The sequence below is a fragment of the Microtus ochrogaster genome, unplaced genomic scaffold (genome assembly GCF_000317375.1).
Source record: "Microtus ochrogaster isolate Prairie Vole_2 unplaced genomic scaffold, MicOch1.0 UNK81, whole genome shotgun sequence".
NCBI lineage: Eukaryota > Metazoa > Chordata > Mammalia > Rodentia > Cricetidae > Microtus > Microtus ochrogaster.
In genome coordinates this window covers 1,219,381-1,235,613 of record NW_004949179.1, presented here as the reverse complement: position 1 = coordinate 1,235,613, position 16,233 = coordinate 1,219,381, and the positions used below count along the sequence as shown (strand labels likewise).

The 16,233-nt window shown below is 57.8% G+C and overlaps 1 protein-coding gene across 7 annotated transcripts in view; it reads left to right on the top strand.

Moving 5' to 3' along the window:
• Positions 1–15,671, top strand: part of Mast3 (microtubule associated serine/threonine kinase 3) — a 25,593-nt gene extending 9,922 nt beyond the window's left edge. For 2 of the 7 annotated variants that reach the window (XM_026777703.1, XM_026777702.1), the window contains 26 exons: positions 5,128–5,216; positions 5,293–5,362; positions 5,512–5,532; positions 5,909–5,987; positions 6,158–6,315; positions 6,387–6,462; positions 6,783–6,992; positions 7,134–7,235; positions 7,318–7,450; positions 7,717–7,775; positions 8,258–8,343; positions 8,416–8,624; positions 8,876–9,014; positions 9,635–9,767; positions 9,862–10,027; positions 10,493–10,594; positions 10,747–10,869; positions 11,141–11,250; positions 11,425–11,561; positions 11,872–12,098; positions 12,275–12,493; positions 12,639–12,865; positions 13,092–13,214; positions 13,316–13,452; positions 13,530–13,711; positions 14,163–15,671. In XM_026777703.1, the coding sequence (XP_026633504.1) occupies positions 5,128–5,216; positions 5,293–5,362; positions 5,512–5,532; positions 5,909–5,987; positions 6,158–6,315; positions 6,387–6,462; positions 6,783–6,992; positions 7,134–7,235; positions 7,318–7,450; positions 7,717–7,775; positions 8,258–8,343; positions 8,416–8,624; positions 8,876–9,014; positions 9,635–9,767; positions 9,862–10,027; positions 10,493–10,594; positions 10,747–10,869; positions 11,141–11,250; positions 11,425–11,561; positions 11,872–12,098; positions 12,275–12,493; positions 12,639–12,865; positions 13,092–13,214; positions 13,316–13,452; positions 13,530–13,711; positions 14,163–14,686 (3,841 nt within the window). In that variant the 3' untranslated portion in view covers positions 14,687–15,671. Of the gene's footprint in view, positions 1–2,706; positions 2,914–5,127; positions 5,217–5,292; positions 5,363–5,511; positions 5,533–5,908; positions 5,988–6,157; positions 6,316–6,386; positions 6,463–6,782; positions 6,993–7,133; positions 7,236–7,317; positions 7,451–7,716; positions 7,776–8,257; positions 8,344–8,415; positions 8,625–8,875; positions 9,015–9,634; positions 9,768–9,861; positions 10,028–10,492; positions 10,595–10,746; positions 10,870–11,140; positions 11,251–11,424; positions 11,562–11,871; positions 12,099–12,274; positions 12,494–12,638; positions 12,866–13,091; positions 13,215–13,315; positions 13,453–13,529; positions 13,712–14,162 lie in introns of those variants that run through there. The other 5 variants (XM_026777704.1, XM_005370589.2, XM_013354959.2 and 2 more) reach the window with 4 other exon arrangements.
• Positions 15,672–16,233: the final 562 nt, after the last annotated feature.

Sequence of the window (16,233 nt, the reverse complement as noted above, 5' to 3'; positions counted from 1 at the left end):
GATGGTTGTGAGCCACCATGTGGTTGCTGGGAATTGAACTCAGGACCTTTGGAAGAGCAGGCAATGCTCTTAACCGCTGAGCCATCTTTCCAGCCTCCGAGAGAGAGCGCGCGTTTTTTGTTTTTTTGGTTTTTTTTTTTTTGTACAGTTTAGGTTGCAGGCCAGCCTGACCTCAAACGTTGGTGGGAGGGGTAAACCCTGCTGCGTGCCCATCTTCCTGTGTGATTACTGGGTGTTCATTTCCTTCAGAACTTTGAGACCCTCACAGGCTTGGCCTGAATCTTTCTGCTCACACTGTATGCTCAGGGCAGGTATACAGCAGACGTTTATTTGATGCTCTGGTGAATGAATGGGAAGCAGGTGGAGGGCTCTGTTGTCCGTCAGGGCCTAGCACAGATGGAACATAGACTTACCTGTGGGGGACAGGGGCCAGACCCTGTGGCATAGGGGAAGAGGCAACAGAATGGCTTGGCCAGAGTAAGACGCACCTGAGCCTTTGTCATTTAACTGCAGCAACAGAAAGGCAATGCCAAGGTTACAGAGCTGGTCACGGGTGGCATTAGCCCCTGTCCAAGAACATTGCTGGGAAAGCCCTAGGGAGCTGTGGGGTGTGCACGGGGAGCTGTGGGGTGAGTGTGAGCGGGAGCTGTGGGTGAGTGTGAGCGGGAGCTATGGGTGAGTGTGAGCGGGAGGCTGTGGGTGAGTGTGAGCGGGAGGCTGTGGGTGAGTGTGAACAGGAGCCTGTGGGGTGAGTGTGAGCAGAGAGCTGTGGGGTGAGTGTGAGCGGGAGCCTGTGGAGTGAGTATGAGCAGGGTGTCCTGTGCACCAACCTCTCCCTCCAGACAGACACTCCGCATTAGCATAGCAAAGTTCTCCAGAGTGGGAAACAGGCCAGGGAGAGCAAGGACGGGCAGGATTTAGGGACTAAAGTCAGGGGGACAGTTGTGGCAGAGTATCCCAGGGCACAAGGGTAGGTGGGTGGCTCTTCCTGGACTGGAGGCCTATGAGACCCAGGCCTCTGTCCCCATTTGGGTCCTCAGAGTCAGGAGGCTCTGAGTCTTTTGTAGGGGATCTAGACCTGATACCCAGAGTCACCAAGTAGCCATTGTAATCCTCTTTGTCACACCTAGCCCCTGCAGGGCCTATCCCTGGGACTCAAAGCACTTGTGTGCTGTAGCTCACCCGTTTCTCTCAGGGCTACCACGATGTGGTCCTCAGCGTCTGTTCCTGGAAGGAGTTCAGCTCCAGTCTTCCCTCTCACCTTCTGTGAAGACAGGTGCGTGCCGCCAATCCCAAGGGTGATAAAGTGCTGAGAACGGGCCCAGGTCTTCTCTCCTACAGCCCTTCTTTGTTTGAAATTATTCTGAATTTCTTCATTTGTTTCCTGTTTATTCTCTCTCCCATCTGAAACCAAAGACCACCCCCCAGGTTACCCCTAGGTGTCCCAGAGGCAGGCCAATGTAGGTGTTCAATAAATGTTTATGAATGAGTGGATATGGATTTGTGCTCTAGTCAGCAAGGGTGGGGACACCTGATGTGGCAATGTCAGGGGGCGACTTGAGAAGAGGGATGGACTGGGGACACCTTAGGCTCCTGTGCCTCCGTTTCTTCTTGTCCAAGATGTGGGGGTCTGGGCTTCAAATCCCAGCAAGGCTGGGCTACAAAATGTCTAACGGAGCCGGGCAGTGGTGGCGCACGCCTTTAATCCCAGCACTCGGGAGGCAGAGGCAGGCGGATCTCTGTGAGTTCGAGACCAGCCTGGTCTACAGAGCTAGTTCCAGGACAGGCTCCAAAGCCACAGAGAAACCCCGTCTCAAAAAACCAAAAAAAAAAAAAATGTCTAACTGTTCAGGGAGCCGAATGCTATCAGAATGACCGCCAATGACTAATTAGGTCCTAGGGGAGAAGGACAGATTCCTTTGGTAACTCAGTGTATGCTACTTACCTTTGGTAATGGCTTTCATGGCCATGCACGCAGAGTCTGTTGGCACCACGCCACATTCACCGCAGGGGTTTTACAGATGGGAAAGAAAGGGGCAGCGCTGGGCTGACGCCCCAGGGACAGGGACAGACCCGTCGCATCAGCACCAGTACCGCCGACGACCCACCCCGCTACCCGGGCCCTAGCAACGCCCCGCCTCTTCTGGTAAATGCCAAAACAACGCCCGAGTGATGGCGCGGGGCTTAACGACGCCCCGCCCTCACTGCACAGAGCCCTAGCAACGGCCAGGTAACCCCGCCCCTTCTGCTCAGAACCCTAGCAACATTCTGCTTTTTGCTGCTGAGGTCCCACTCTCATCCTAGAGCCCCTTCCCCCCCCACCTGGAGCCATGGCAACGGCCTGCCAGTGTTGCTGAGGTCCATAGTAACGCCCCGCCCTTACGCAGAGCCCTAGCAACAGACAGGTAACCACGCCCCCTCCGTTCAGACTATTATCAAAGTCTTGCCTGTGATGCTGGGGTTCATAGCAACGTCCACATTCGCTCCAGAACCCTAGCAACGCCCTGGCCATCCGTAAAGGCCCTCGCGTTGCCGGGCGCCACATGCGGGTTCTAACTACGCTCCCTCCCAGCGCTTCCGGCAGAGCCGTAGAAGTGAAGGTTCTCTAGGGGCGGTCCCTGGCAACGCCCCGCCCCGCCACCATCCTCCATAGCGACGCCACGCCCCTCATGCTCCGCCCCTTGGCTGGGCGGGGCTCCCGGCAGCGCTTCCTCCTTGCGGGCCGCGCGCGCTCCTGTTAGCCCGCGGCCGCCGGGCCGCTCCGCGGGGCTCAGGCCGAATCCGGCCTATCCGGCCGAGGCCCCGGCGGGCGGGGGGCGGCAGTATGTCGGACCCTAGCTACTGGACGGCGGTGGCGGCTCCCGGACACCGCAGCCGCTTGGCCAAGGGTGCGCTGCTACAGCGTTCCAAAAGGTAGGGGCAGCTCGGAGTGTTGGGTCCAGCTGGGGACGCCCGGGATTCGAACCCGAACTTGGGGCTGCGCAAAGAGAGGAATTTGAGAAGAATGAAGCGGTCTGTACTGAGCGCTCAGCGGAAACGGCGCAGATGCAAATGCTCATGGCCCTGGCTGACGAGTGGGTGGCGGGTCTGCAGTCAAGGCATGCCTGTCTTCTCCTCGGCCCAGGTCCTCCTCCTCAAGGTACAGGCCAAGTGAGAGGTGATTCCTTATCCAGACCCAGGCACTATTGCAGCTTAGCTATCACCATGCTGTGTGATCCCAGGGAGTCACCCAGCATCTCTGTGTTTGGATTTCTCTGTGTTTAGGTTTGTGTAGATAGGCAAAGTCTGGGTTGTAAGGACCCTAAGTATTGAATCCAAAGCTTCGGTTGTTCCCGGAGATACTATGGTGCCCTGCTTGGTTTACGGGCCTATTAGAACTGGCATACAAGGAGATGTGTAAACAGTCCTTTAACGTGTGCTCAGGTGGGATGATCCCAGGATCCCAGGTTGTTTTCAAGACAAGGCCTGTAAGCATGAGGGAGAGGAGCCAACCAATCTCATTGGCCTCCCTGCAGGACGTGGGGGCAGCTGGAGGCAGAGAGGGTGTGGCTGCCTGTGTGTCGTGTGCAGAGGGGGGGGGGCGCAGGAAGTCCTGCAGGGACCTTTGGGTTCCGCTTCTGCACCCACACCTCAGCCCAGGGGGCAATTCCTCCCACTTTTGATATCCGCAGCCCTGCTTCCCTGAGTGGGGAGCAGGCACAGTTGGTGGGTCCCCCAACTCAGGGCCGATTACTACTGCTGAGTTCCACACCTGTGGCTTAGCTGAGTCTGGGGGGTGGGGCCTCCTGCCGCAGGCTCTGAGAGCCTGTGTCCCTCTAAGGCTGTTTTCACAGGGTGAAATGGTTCTGTGAACCTTTGGGTGTCCCGATGGGGAAACAGAGGCTCCCACATCAGCATCCAGGCTGGGCCCAACTCCCTGCCACACTCCTGCCGCTCAACCTCATCACCCCAAACCCTCCCTGCCTCAAGGCCCCGCCTGTTGCTCCCTCTCTGACACTTCTGCAGAGCTGCGTTGGTGGAGGGCTGTGTGGGCTGCTCTCCTTGTAGTCTGTCAGAGCCGCTGTTGCTGGGTGACTGTAGGGGGCTGGGAGGAGGGCAAGGACCTAGTGTCTCCAGCTCTGCAGAGGTGGAGGCCAGGCTCAGGGCCCAGCGGCCTGGGCTGGGGTCAGGACAGGTGGCCCAAACAGACATGGCATCAGAGGAGAGAAGAGTTGGGCAGGGGTTAAAACATGGACAACCAGCCTGAGAGTCACATGCTGACTTTGGCTTTGTGTTGTATGTAGCCCACGCTGGCCTGTGATGCAGAGAGAATTTGGGATCCTGGGAAGGTGGGAACAGCAGCTTTAGGGACAGAGGGGTACCTGCTTCCCACAGCCATGGCTCAGGAGCATGGCCTGTCTCCCTGGCCTGACTCTCAGAGTGCCTGGCAGGGGTCATGGAGTAAGATGCATGGCCAAGGCTGGGAAGTCTGTCAGTGTGTCCTGGTCATGTGCCAGTGTCCGCATGAAACTGGATGGGCTTCCCACCATGTCATCAGTGGACCAAGGATGGAAGGAGACCGGAACAGGCTGTGCCCCTTGTGTTGTCCCAGGACGTCAGCCATTGGGGTCACCGTCTGAGTCCCAAGGCCAGCCTTTGCTGAGTGAGACTCTGACTCAAAAATAAGAGATGTTTGAGCCGGGCAAGTTGGCACACACCTTTAATCCCAACCCTCAAGGAGGCAGAGGCAGGCAGGTGGATCTTTATGAGCTCGAGACCAGCCTGGTCTACAGAGCACATTTGGAGGACAGCCAGGGCTATCTCATTTTGAAAAACAAAAACGGGATGTTAGCCTGGCGGTGGTGGTGCACGCCTTGAATCCCAGCACTAGGGAGGCAGAGGCAGGCGAATCTCTGGGAGTTCGAGGCCAGCCTAAAAAAAAAGGGGGGGGAGATGTTTTCTTAGGGATGACCCCAGTGGGTCCTAGAACCCCCTGCTAAAAATCCTTAAAGGGATCTATGCAGGAGTGGTAGCGGTTGGTCTCATCCAACTTGCAGCCATCCTGAGCGCACTACAGCTGGCTGCACAGCGGGATGCATTGGTCCCTGCTTCCTCAAGGTTGCCCTCTAACCTGTCATCCCTCCACAGCTGCCGCAGTGGCAACCGAAAGAGCCTAGTTGTGGGGACACCCTCACCCACCGTCTCCAGGCCGCTGTCACCGCTGTCTGTCCCAACAGGTGAGTGGGGAGATCCAGGCAGGTGGCCGGGTCCTGCGTCCTAGCTCCACCCTGACTCGGTCCCCGCTCCCACCAGCAGGTAACAGCCCCTTGGACAGTCCTCGGAACTGGGCCACAGCAGCTGTCAGCTTCCCCTTTGCCCGGAGGTGAGTGCCTGGCCTCCTCACAGAGCTGTACCCTCACAGAGCCAGACCTGCCCCTCATTGATGTTTCCCCCTCTTTTGACCCCTTCCCGCCCGGTTCTGGTGATTTCTCCCTGTGGCTTCTGCCCTGGCAAACACATGGCCCTCCATAGCCACCTCTCTCATGGTGACAGGTAATTCGCAGTCCTGTGAAGGACAGGGGGCTGCAGCCTACTCAGAAATCGCTAACTCGCTGCCAGCCTCGCTGTTCACTAACCAAGAGCTAACATGTGTGCCCAGGGCCTTCAGTTTCACCAAGTATTGAGCGAGCACCCTGCATCTGGGGGCTGAAGCCTCTCCTTTGGAGTGTCCTTGGGTTGTTGGGGGCTGGATCCTGACAACCAAAGCCTAGGTGGTACCTGCATCAGGAAGGAGGGCTTCCTGGAGGACGATACCCTGGGCCTGGCTGCCTGCTGCTGGCTCCTTGATCCAGAAAATGTGAACCCGCCCGCACAGCCTGCTGCAAATGGCCGCCAGGCTGTCTTTCTATCCGCCCCTGTCCCTCTCCAGGGCTGATGGCAGAAGATGGTCGCTTGCTTCTCTCCCGTCCTCCGGCTATGGAACCAACACTCCCAGCTCCACCGTGTCGGTACTGACAGCTGCTCTGGGCAGGTGGATGGGGGTAGACTGGGGTGGACACACGCCCTTTTGTGGCGTGGCGTGTGGGGCTCGCAGTGGGCTGGAGCCTTCAGCGGTCCTTGGCAGGGGGCGATCCTGGGGTGCTGAGTCCAGCCATGACCCTGACCTTCTTTGTACCAGTCGAGCTCATCTTCCCGGGAACGGCTCCACCAGCTTCCCTTCCAGCCCACAGCAGACGAGCTGCGCTTCCTGTCCAAGCACTTCCGCAGCTCAGAGAGCGTGGTGGAAGAGGATGGAGGCCGCTCCCCGCGCCTGCGCCCACGCTCACGCAGCCTCAGGTAGGCTTGGGCTAGGGCCCCTCCATCCGTCAGGCCCCTTGGTGTCCCTCACCCCCGTGTCTTGCTTTCAGCCCTGGACGCACATCTGGAACCTTCGACAACGAGATTGTGATGATGAACCACGTGTACCGGGAGCGCTTCCCCAAGGTGTGCTGCAGGCCTCTCTGCCCCAGCTGCTACCCTCAACCAACTAGGTCCACTAGCCAGGCCCGCCCCTTATCACTCATCAGAGCCCCGCCCACTGACAAGGCCATGCCCCTCCTGTCAGTCACCCCAGCCCTGCTCACTACTGACCTGTCTCACTGCTCTCCTCCACCAGCCCCACACCCTGTCACACCCTGACTACGGCCCCGCCCCCCGACTGGCCCACCTTCAGTCAGCCGTCGGGCCCCGCTCCCATTTGGTCCCCTTGCCCTTTACCCCCCACCCCATCTCTGCTCCTGCCATTCACCCCCAACCTTCCGCAGGCCACTGCGCAGATGGAGGGTCGGCTGCAGGACTTCCTAGCGGCATTTGCTCCTGGCAACCGCCTGGCCCTGGCAGACGGTGTCCTGGGCTTCATCCACCACCAGATTGTGGAGCTGGCACGGGACTGCCTAGCCAAGTCGGGCGAGGCCCTGGTTACCTCCCGCTATTTCCTGGAGATGCAGGACAAGCTGGAGCGGCTACTGCAGGATGTGCGTTGGGGCGGGGCCTGGCAGGTGGTAACGCCTTTGGGTGGCGGGGTTTGCAGAATCCCGGAAGCTCCCTATCGGAATGTGGATGCGCTCCGCCCACTTGTGGGCGGGGTCTCACCAGGTGTCCCCGCCCGCCCGCAGGCTCATGAGCGGTCGGACAGCACAGAGGTGGGCTTCATCGTGCAGTTGGTCCGCAAGCTGCTCATCATCATCTCCAGGCCAGCGCGGCTGCTCGAGTGCCTGGTGAGCCTCCGCGGGAGTCCTGGGGCTCGGGGACCCCTGAGAGTGTGGTGGTGGTGAGGTGCTCACGGCTTCTCCTGTGCAGGAGTTCGACCCCGAGGAGTTTTATCATCTGCTGGAGGCCGCAGAGGGCCAGGCCCGCGAGGACCAGGGTGTGAAGACTGATCTGCCACGCTACATCATCCGCCAGCTGGGCCTGGCCAAGGACCCTCTGGAAGGTGTGGGGGGGATCCCTGTGGCTCCAGGTCTGAGCTCCACTCTTCCCCGAGACACTGACCCTGTCACCGTGGGGTGATACGTACTGAGACTAACTAGGGCCTGCTGACTGCCAGTTCCTGGAGCAGGAAAGTACTGGGGGCTCCTCTAATTTAGCAACATATGGAGCACTAAGGGCCCAATCTTTTCTAGAAGATTCTATAGCTCTTGCTTTTGGGCTACATAGCGAAATTCTATTTAAAAGAAAATCTTACCTTTTTTTTGACAGAGATTCAGCCTCTGAATGACCTTAATGAAGACCAGTCACCGGCTCCTGGATACCCTGAGGTGAGTTACAAGCTGAGGTAGTCATGTTTTTACCTTGTCCTGAGTGGCTAGAAGAGGGGGTGAGTTTGAAGTGTATGTTTAATAAACAGGTGTGATCTTAGGGGTGTGGCTGTGGTGGGACTGCCCCGTCATATAGGTTTCCCACACATGAGCTGAGCTGGGGTCTTGAAGCATGTGTATGAGTTTGCCAGGAAGCAGGCTCTGTTTAAGAAAAAAAAAAAGTAGCCGGGTGGTGGTGGTGGCGCACGCCTTTAATCCCAGCACTTGTGAGGCAGAGGCAGGTGGATCTCTGTCTACAGAGTGAGTTCCAGGACAGGCTCTAAAACTACAGAGAAACCCTGTCACAAGAAAAGAAAAAAGAAACTAAAAAACTTGCACACTGGTTGGACAAGTTTGGACAGAGAGGAAGTAGTAGCAGTCAGTGAGACAGCCCCTTAGACTTGGGGACAGATTTGGCGACCCTGAGCTTACCCCTTGTGTAGAGCCATGGCCTGGGCTGTCCATCCCGGAGGAAGCCGTGTGAGAGCGACTTTGAGACCGTCAAGCTCATCAGCAATGGAGCCTATGGGTGAGTCCTGGGTCGGCTGGTGCGGCGTGGGCCTTGGTATCATAGCTGCTAGCTTCCCGCTCCTGTGCACAGGGCCGTCTACCTGGTGCGCCACCGGGACACGCGGCAGCGCTTCGCCATCAAGAAGATCAACAAGCAGAATCTGATCCTGCGCAACCAGATCCAGCAGGTGTTCGTGGAACGCGACATCCTCACCTTCGCTGAGAACCCCTTCGTGGTCGGCATGTTCTGCTCCTTTGAGACTCGCCGCCACCTCTGCATGGTCATGGAGTATGTGGAAGGTGCGGCCCCGCGCACAACTGCCGGGATCCAGAGAGGAATGAGTGTGGTCCTGAAGGGCTCAGGAAGGCGGCGAGGCAGGAAGGGGAGCGTTAGAGATCTCTGGGCGGTAAAGAGCAGGTAGTTAGGCACCAGTTGTGTGCAGAGGGCCATATTAGAGCTCAACCCTGCAGTGCCGAGCCTGGAGACCCCGCCCCATGATGACTTAAGCATCCTGGGCGGGTCCCAAGCCTGACCCCAGTCCCTGGTGCAGGCGGTGACTGCGCCACACTCCTGAAGAACATGGGCCCACTGCCTGTGGACATGGCGCGCATGTACTTCGCGGAGACGGTGCTGGCGCTGGAGTATCTGCACAACTACGGTATCGTGCATCGCGACCTCAAGCCGGACAAGTGAGTGTCCCGGGGGCGAGGCTGGGTGCTGCTGGGGCGGGGCTCTGAGTTGGGCTGTGTCATTAAGGGTGAGTTGGGGCCTCAGGGGCTGCTTAACTAAACCTTAGCTTCAAAGAGACCCTGCTCATAGAAAGGCAGGGCCAATGTGCACATTGAGCACCTCCCGTGCAGAGGTAAGGGTCACTCAGTGCCATCTGTATGTGCAGCAGGAATCGCTGGTGTCTCGGCTGTTTGCTCAGTGCAGCTGTGAGCAGAAGTGTTTAGAGCCTGGGGTTTGCACCTGCTGTCTGTCTCGGTGCTTGTTCTGTGTAGCTGACACAGTAGTTACAGACATGCAGAGGAACCGCATGAATGAAGAGCTGTGTGTGCAGAAAATGAGCCTCCAGAGGCTGTGGTTCTCAGCAGGAGATGCATTTACTCGGTGCATAAAATAAAGGTCACTGTGGGACATGGCGGCACACAGCTGACATCCTAGTACTTAGGAGACGGCAGCAGGGGTTCAGGAGTTAAGGCTAGCCTGATATAACTCGTGAGAGCCAGTCTCAAAACTGAAAGTGTGTACATTGGGACTCAGCAGTCCTGGCGAGCACCCCGCCTGAGTGGCCCTACCCTGCCCACAGCCTGCTCATCACCTCCCTTGGCCACATCAAGCTGACGGACTTTGGCCTGTCCAAGATCGGCCTCATGAGCATGGCCACCAACCTGTACGAAGGTCACATCGAGAAGGATGCCCGAGAGTTTGTGGACAAACAGGTGCGACCCAACCTGACCCAGGGGCAAGACTAAAAAAAAAAAAACCTATCTCCCAAACTCCCCCAGACTGGCCCCACTTCCCCATCCCGTACAGGTGTGTGGAACGCCCGAATACATTGCACCGGAGGTGATCTTCCGCCAGGGCTATGGGAAGCCAGTGGACTGGTGGGCTATGGGTGTCATCCTGTATGAGTTCCTGGTGGGCTGTGTGCCGTTCTTCGGGGACACGCCTGAGGAGCTGTTTGGACAGGTGGTCAGTGGTACGTCTTTTTTTTTTTTTTTTTTTTTTATGGTTTCTCTGTGTAACAGCCTTGGCTGTCCTGGAACTTCTAGCTCTTGCAGATCAGGTTGCCCTCAAACTCACAGAGATCCACCTGCCTCTGCCTCTCAAGTGCTGGGATTAAAGGCGTGCACCGCCCTGTCAGTAGTACATTTTAAATGAAGGCTAGAGAGGTGGCTCAGAGGTTAAGATCACTGACTGCTCTTCCAGGGGCTCTGAGTTCAATTCCCAGCAGCCACATGGTGACTCACAACCATCTGTAATGAGATCTGGTGGCATACATGGAGGCTGAATGTTGTATACACAATAAATCTTTTTTTTTTTTTTTTAAGAAAAGAAGGCTCTCATACTGGGAGGGGGACTGACCACAGTGCTAACAGCACTTGGAGGGACTTGTTAGAAGGTTCTAGAAAGGGCACCCTGTGATTCCTCCCACCTTTCTCAGATGAGATCATGTGGCCAGAGGGAGATGAGGCACTGCCCGCCGATGCCCAGGATCTCATCACGAGGCTTCTGCGCCAGAGCCCCATGGACAGGCTGGGAACTGGTGAGCCATTGACTGTGGGGGCGGGGGCTGCCCACCAGGACAGAGCACATAGGACTAACCAGAGACCTGTGTAAGACTCTGAAGGAAGTAACTGGGACTGTGAGAGGGAGACGGAGTGGGGGTCACACAGGCCTGAGCCTGCATGTCTACAGGGGGCACCCATGAGGTGAAGCAACACCCTTTCTTCCTGGCCCTGGACTGGGCAGGGCTTCTGAGACACAAGGCAGAGTTTGTCCCACAACTTGAAGCTGAGGATGACACCAGCTACTTTGACAGTAAGTAGCTTGGGGATGCAGATGGGTCAGTGCCTCACGCCCCTGTCCACCATGTCTTTGCCCCTCCCCCCATTCTGTCTGTCTCCTCTTGAATGCAGCTCAGTATTGACATGCCACATTTTAGATGCATGAAGTCCTAGCTGTGGACACAGCAGGGTCTGCTCTGAGGTCCCTGTGCTGGCTGACCTTCTTCCTGACCGAGTATTACAGCACAGCCCTGGGCCGCTCAGGGTGTCCCCAGCCGCTCCAGCTTTTCCCTTCACTCCCACAGCGCGCTCTGAACGCTACCGCCACTTGGGCTCTGAGGACGATGAGACCAATGATGAGGAGTCGTCCACGGAGATCCCCCAGTTTTCCTCCTGTTCCCACCGCTTCAGCAAGGTAGGGCTGGGCAGCAGAAACCTATGTTCCTGAGTCTGTCTTGTTTGGTTTGCATTCTGAGACAGGCTCACTCTGCTGCCTACCCTCCTGCCACAGCCTCCCCAGTACTGGGGTGACTGGTGTGTGCCGCCAGTTCCCCTATTATTGCCACTAAAAAAACCCAACACCCCACAGGTTTACAGCAGCTCCGAGTTCCTGGCTGTGCAGCCTAACCCCACCTTAGCCGAAAGGAGTTTCAGCGAGGACCGGGAGGAAGGGTGGGAGCGGAGCATTGAAGGTGACAGCGGCCGCCGGCTGAGCACTGACCTCCGGTAGGTGGGCTGAGGAGCTAGGAAGAATCAGATCACAAAGTCTGACATCATGGGAGCTTCCTGTTGGCCCAGTAGAAAAGAATGAGATGTAGGCCTATGCCTTGGTATATCACACTGCTGTACATCACACATTGGCTCCCATGGCCCCTGCTACCCAGGGTGCACTTGGCTAGCAACTGCGTTCGTACTTTGCGTTTCAGACTTAACAGAGGCAGTGTTGGCTAGAGGGTAGGATTGGAAACTGGGTTCTTAGGGTTGAGTAGGACTTCTCTGAGTGTGGCTGAGTGGCATGGGCTTCTCCATTAAACAGGCTTCGGTCCTGGACATGCGCCTCCTCCTCTCTATCCGACCGGGGTCCCAGCCCGGCTCTCCTAAGCACCATCAGCCTGGACACGATGCCAAAATTTGCCTTCTCTTCTGAAGATGAGGGAGCAAGTGCAGGGCTTGCTGACCCCAAGAAGCCTGTCTTCATTCTAGGGGAGTCTGATCCCCCACCCCCGACCACCCCAGTGACACCCAAGCCCTGCAATCTTTCTGGTAGGTGGACCTCAGGAGAGTCCAGACTGGGGGCTGTCTGAGATGGATTTTGAAACAGGAATAGAAATCATGATTTTATAGTAAGATAGGCCCCGGGCACTGCCAGAAGCTGCCTCTAGCTTCACACAGTTGGGCTGAGATGAAGAGGGTCAGGCTCACCCCTTTTGTCCCCCCAGCTGATACAGCTGTCCTCAGCCATGCCCGCCTTCGAAGCAACAGCACCGGCGCCCGGCACTCGACTCCTCGGCCCCTTGATGCTGGCAGAGGCCGCCGCCTTGGAGGCTCAAGAGACGCCGGGCCTGAGAAGCCCCGGGCCTCTCCTGCCTCTGGCGGGGGTGGGGGCCGAGTGCCCAAGTCAGCCTCTGTATCTGCCCTGTCCCTCATCGTCACGGCAGGTAACGTGTCCGACCCTCACCGCCAGGCTGGGGTGAGGAGGAGGTTCTGGAACTGGGCTCGTGCACTGGCTCCAGGTTGGGGGCTTGTGACCCCCGTGGGAAAAGGATAGAGCCCCACGCGCAGTGTCCCTGCTGCCCTCCACAGACGATGGAAGCGGGGGTCCCCTCATGAGCCCCCTGTCGCCACGCTCGCTGTCCTCCAACCCCTCCTCCCGAGACTCCTCACCCAGCCGGGACCCGTCACCCGTGTGTGGCAGCCTGCGGCCCCCCATCGTCATCCACAGCTCAGGCAAGAAATACGGCTTCAGCCTGCGTGCCATTCGCGTCTACATGGGTGACAGCGATGTGTACACAGTGCACCATGTGGTTTGGGTGAGTGTGCATCCTACTGACTTGGCTTGATTCTTGACAAACCCCTCCAGAACGCCACTGTGGGTCCCAGCCGTGGGAACCAGCGTGCTCTCTGTCCCTGAGTGAATCCTGCCCTACTCTATAACTAGAGGAAACTGAGGCCTTGGCTTAATAGAACTAGGCTCAGGTTTCACAGGGGCCTGCTGGTGCATCTTGGGGTGCCTGACCCCCTGTTCTGTGTCGGCAGAGCGTGGAGGAGGGCAGCCCTGCGCAGGAGGCTGGGCTGCGCGCCGGTGACCTCATCACGCACATCAACGGGGAGTCGGTCCTGGGCCTGGTGCACATGGATGTGGTGGAGCTGCTGCTGAAGGTGCGATCCGTGGGTCCCTCGCCCGCCCGCGTATGACCACACCGTAGCTGCCTGTCCCCGGGAGGTTCTCGCCATCTGGTGACTGGTGTCCCCTCCCGCAGAGCGGTAACAAGATTTCCCTACGTACCACCGCCCTGGAGAACACCTCCATCAAGGTGGGGCCTGCACGGAAGAACGTGACCAAGGGCCGCATGGCCCGCAGGAGCAAGCGCAGCCGCCGACGCGAGACCCAGGATCGGTGAGCCGGGCGGGCAGTGGGGCCCCGGCTTCCTCAGCCTCCTCGGCCTCCCTCACTGTCACCATGCATGTCCCCAGGCGGAAGTCTCTGTTTAAGAAGATCTCCAAGCCGTCTTCTGTGCTCCACACCAGCCGTAGCTTCTCCTCAGGCCTTCACCACTCCCTGTCCTCCAGCGAGAGCCTCCCTGGATCGCCCACGCACAGCCTGTCCCCCAGCCCCACCACCCCCTGCCGCAGCCCTGCTCCGGATGCCCCCACAGGTGGGTGCGCTTACAGCCAGGGTGGCTGTTTATAAGGCAGATGTAACAGCCGCCTGGGACCTGGTGTCCTTCATCCCAGATGAAGAGTTCCAGGCCATTCTGCTGTACACAGCAAATCCCAGCCAAGCTTCAACTTCATGAGACGCTGCATGGGAATATGAATTATATGCATATGTGTAATAGGAATCAGCAGGGGACCAGGTGTGTGCTTGAGCTGAGGGGACGGCATAACGGCCTCCTCCTGCTGATGGTCCACGAAATTTAAGGTCAGACACAGCTTTAAGGAAGGGTTAAGAGGAGACAGAGAAGGCTCCTAGGAGGAGGGGGTAAATGAGGCCTGGCTTTGATGGATGAGTAGATGGTAACAGTGGAGGTTTGGGTTCCCATTAGTTTGGTTAGCCCAGGCTCTACCACCAGGAGGGGGACACTGACCAGTTCCTGTTGCCCACAGACACAACATCCCCACCCAGTGTATCCCCAAGTTCCAGCAGCCCTGCCTCTCCTGCCACTGGCCACACCCGTCCCAGCTCACTACATGGCCTGGCAGCCAAGCTCGGGCCACCTCGTCAAAAGAGCGGCCGCCGCAAATCCACCAGCAGTATCCCACCATCCCCACTGGCCTGCCCGCCAGTGCCCACGCCCCCACCACGCTCTCCATCGCCACTACCTGGGCACATCCCCATACCTGCACGGTCCCCTAGGCTCCGCAGGGGTCAGTCGGCCGACAAGCTGGGCCTGGGCACCAGTGAACGGCTGGATGGGGATGGAGGCCGGCGTGGCCGCGGGGCTGAGGCCGAGCTGGTTGTCATGAGGAGGCTGCACCTCTCTGAGCGCCGGGACTCCTTCAAAAAGCAGGAGGCCGTGCAGGAGGTGAGCTTCGATGAGGAGCCAGGACCACCTCGGGCGGTGCCCAAGATCGCTGTTCAGGGTGCAGAGGCCGCTCCTGGAACTCCAGGGCCAGCTTTGAAAGACTGACCACCACCCCTGCCACAGTTCCTCACGGAGTTGTCATTCCCACAAACACCTGCATGGGGCGCGGCCATCAGCCGGGGACACACGCCAGGAGGGTGCTCCCCACCCAGGAAGTGCTGGGGTGGGGGTGCCTGTGACTGTAAATAGCAAGCCCTCCTACTAATTTATTACTTTTTATAAGCAATAGCCAAGCTGGCTGCCCTAGCGGAGGCAGCTGTGCAGCCTGCAGAGCCTGTTCTGTGGGCCAAGATGGAGCATTCTGGGCAACTGTGTTTTCTAGTTTGTCCAAGTATCGGTGTATGTTGTGTGCGTGCCCTTCCCAGTCCCAACCCAAGACCCACTCCAGGGAACACAGGCCTGTCCTGGCCCAGTTTGGACCGGACATGACGCATGCTTGTGACCCCAGAGCTAGGGAGGCTGAAAGGGGACGGCCAGGTCCGTGCGGTCTTCGTGTGAGCAACCAGCCTCAGACTGTCAGGCTACATCTGGCTCAGCTCCTGCATGCTTCAGCTTAGAGGAAGTGTGGGAACAGGGGGCTGAATGGTGAATAGTTCTCTAGATTGAGGTGAAACATCCTGTGCCCTCTAGAGGAGGCAGTCAGCTGGGAGAGAAGTGCTCTGTGCCTGGGCTGCTGTGTTTATGAGACTAACCCCAGTGCTCCTGGGTTCCCCCAGCTCTGTGTGATCCAAGCAGCTGAGGTCTCGGAGCTTTGTCCCACAATGGCCGAGTGAGATTTCTGGCCCTGCTGTCAGCTTGGTCATGGAGGAGCCCAGGTTATCCCCCATGATGCTCTGCAACCCAGCAGGCAACCAGTAGGTGGCCAGTGATGCAGTCTGAGGGGCAGGGGGATTCCTAGGCACTCAAACCTGCTCTGCACCCTCCCTGACTCCCAGCCAGCACTGCCTGCTGAAGGGGAGCCCAAGGCTGTGCATGACTAGCCCCCACCATCCTGGGGCTGGCATTGAATAAAAGCCCACGAAGACATCAAGCCTTGTATGTGCTTTTGTGAGTAAGCGGGCAGAGGACGGGAAAACTGTTGGCTCAGTATCTGAGGTGGTTTTGCAGGAGTCTGCTTAAGCACTTAATCCAAGCCAAGCTGCATCCCAGCATCTAGGAGACTGGGATCCGGACCAGCCAGAGCAATGGGGCAAAAATCCCATCCTAGGATAAAACTAAAGAAAATAAAGTGTTTCCAGGCATGACAGTATGGACCTGTAAAACGGGTGACTGAGCATGAGGGTCAGGGCTCAAATGCACCTGGGCTTAGAACAAGACTGCCTCAAAAGGTAAGAGCTGAAGCAATGGATAGCTGGGTGGTTAAAAGCACATGGCTTGCTCTTCCAGAGGACACGGTTTGATCACCCACATGGTGGCTCACAACTAGCCACTGTTGTCCAGTTCCGGGGTAACTAATGTCCTCTTCTTACTCGTACCAGGTACTCGTGGTGCAGACACACATGCAAGCAAAACACCCAGGCACAGGATAAAAATGAGAACAAAAGAAAACACGCTGGGCAGTGGTGGCGCACGCCTTTAATCCCAGCACTCGG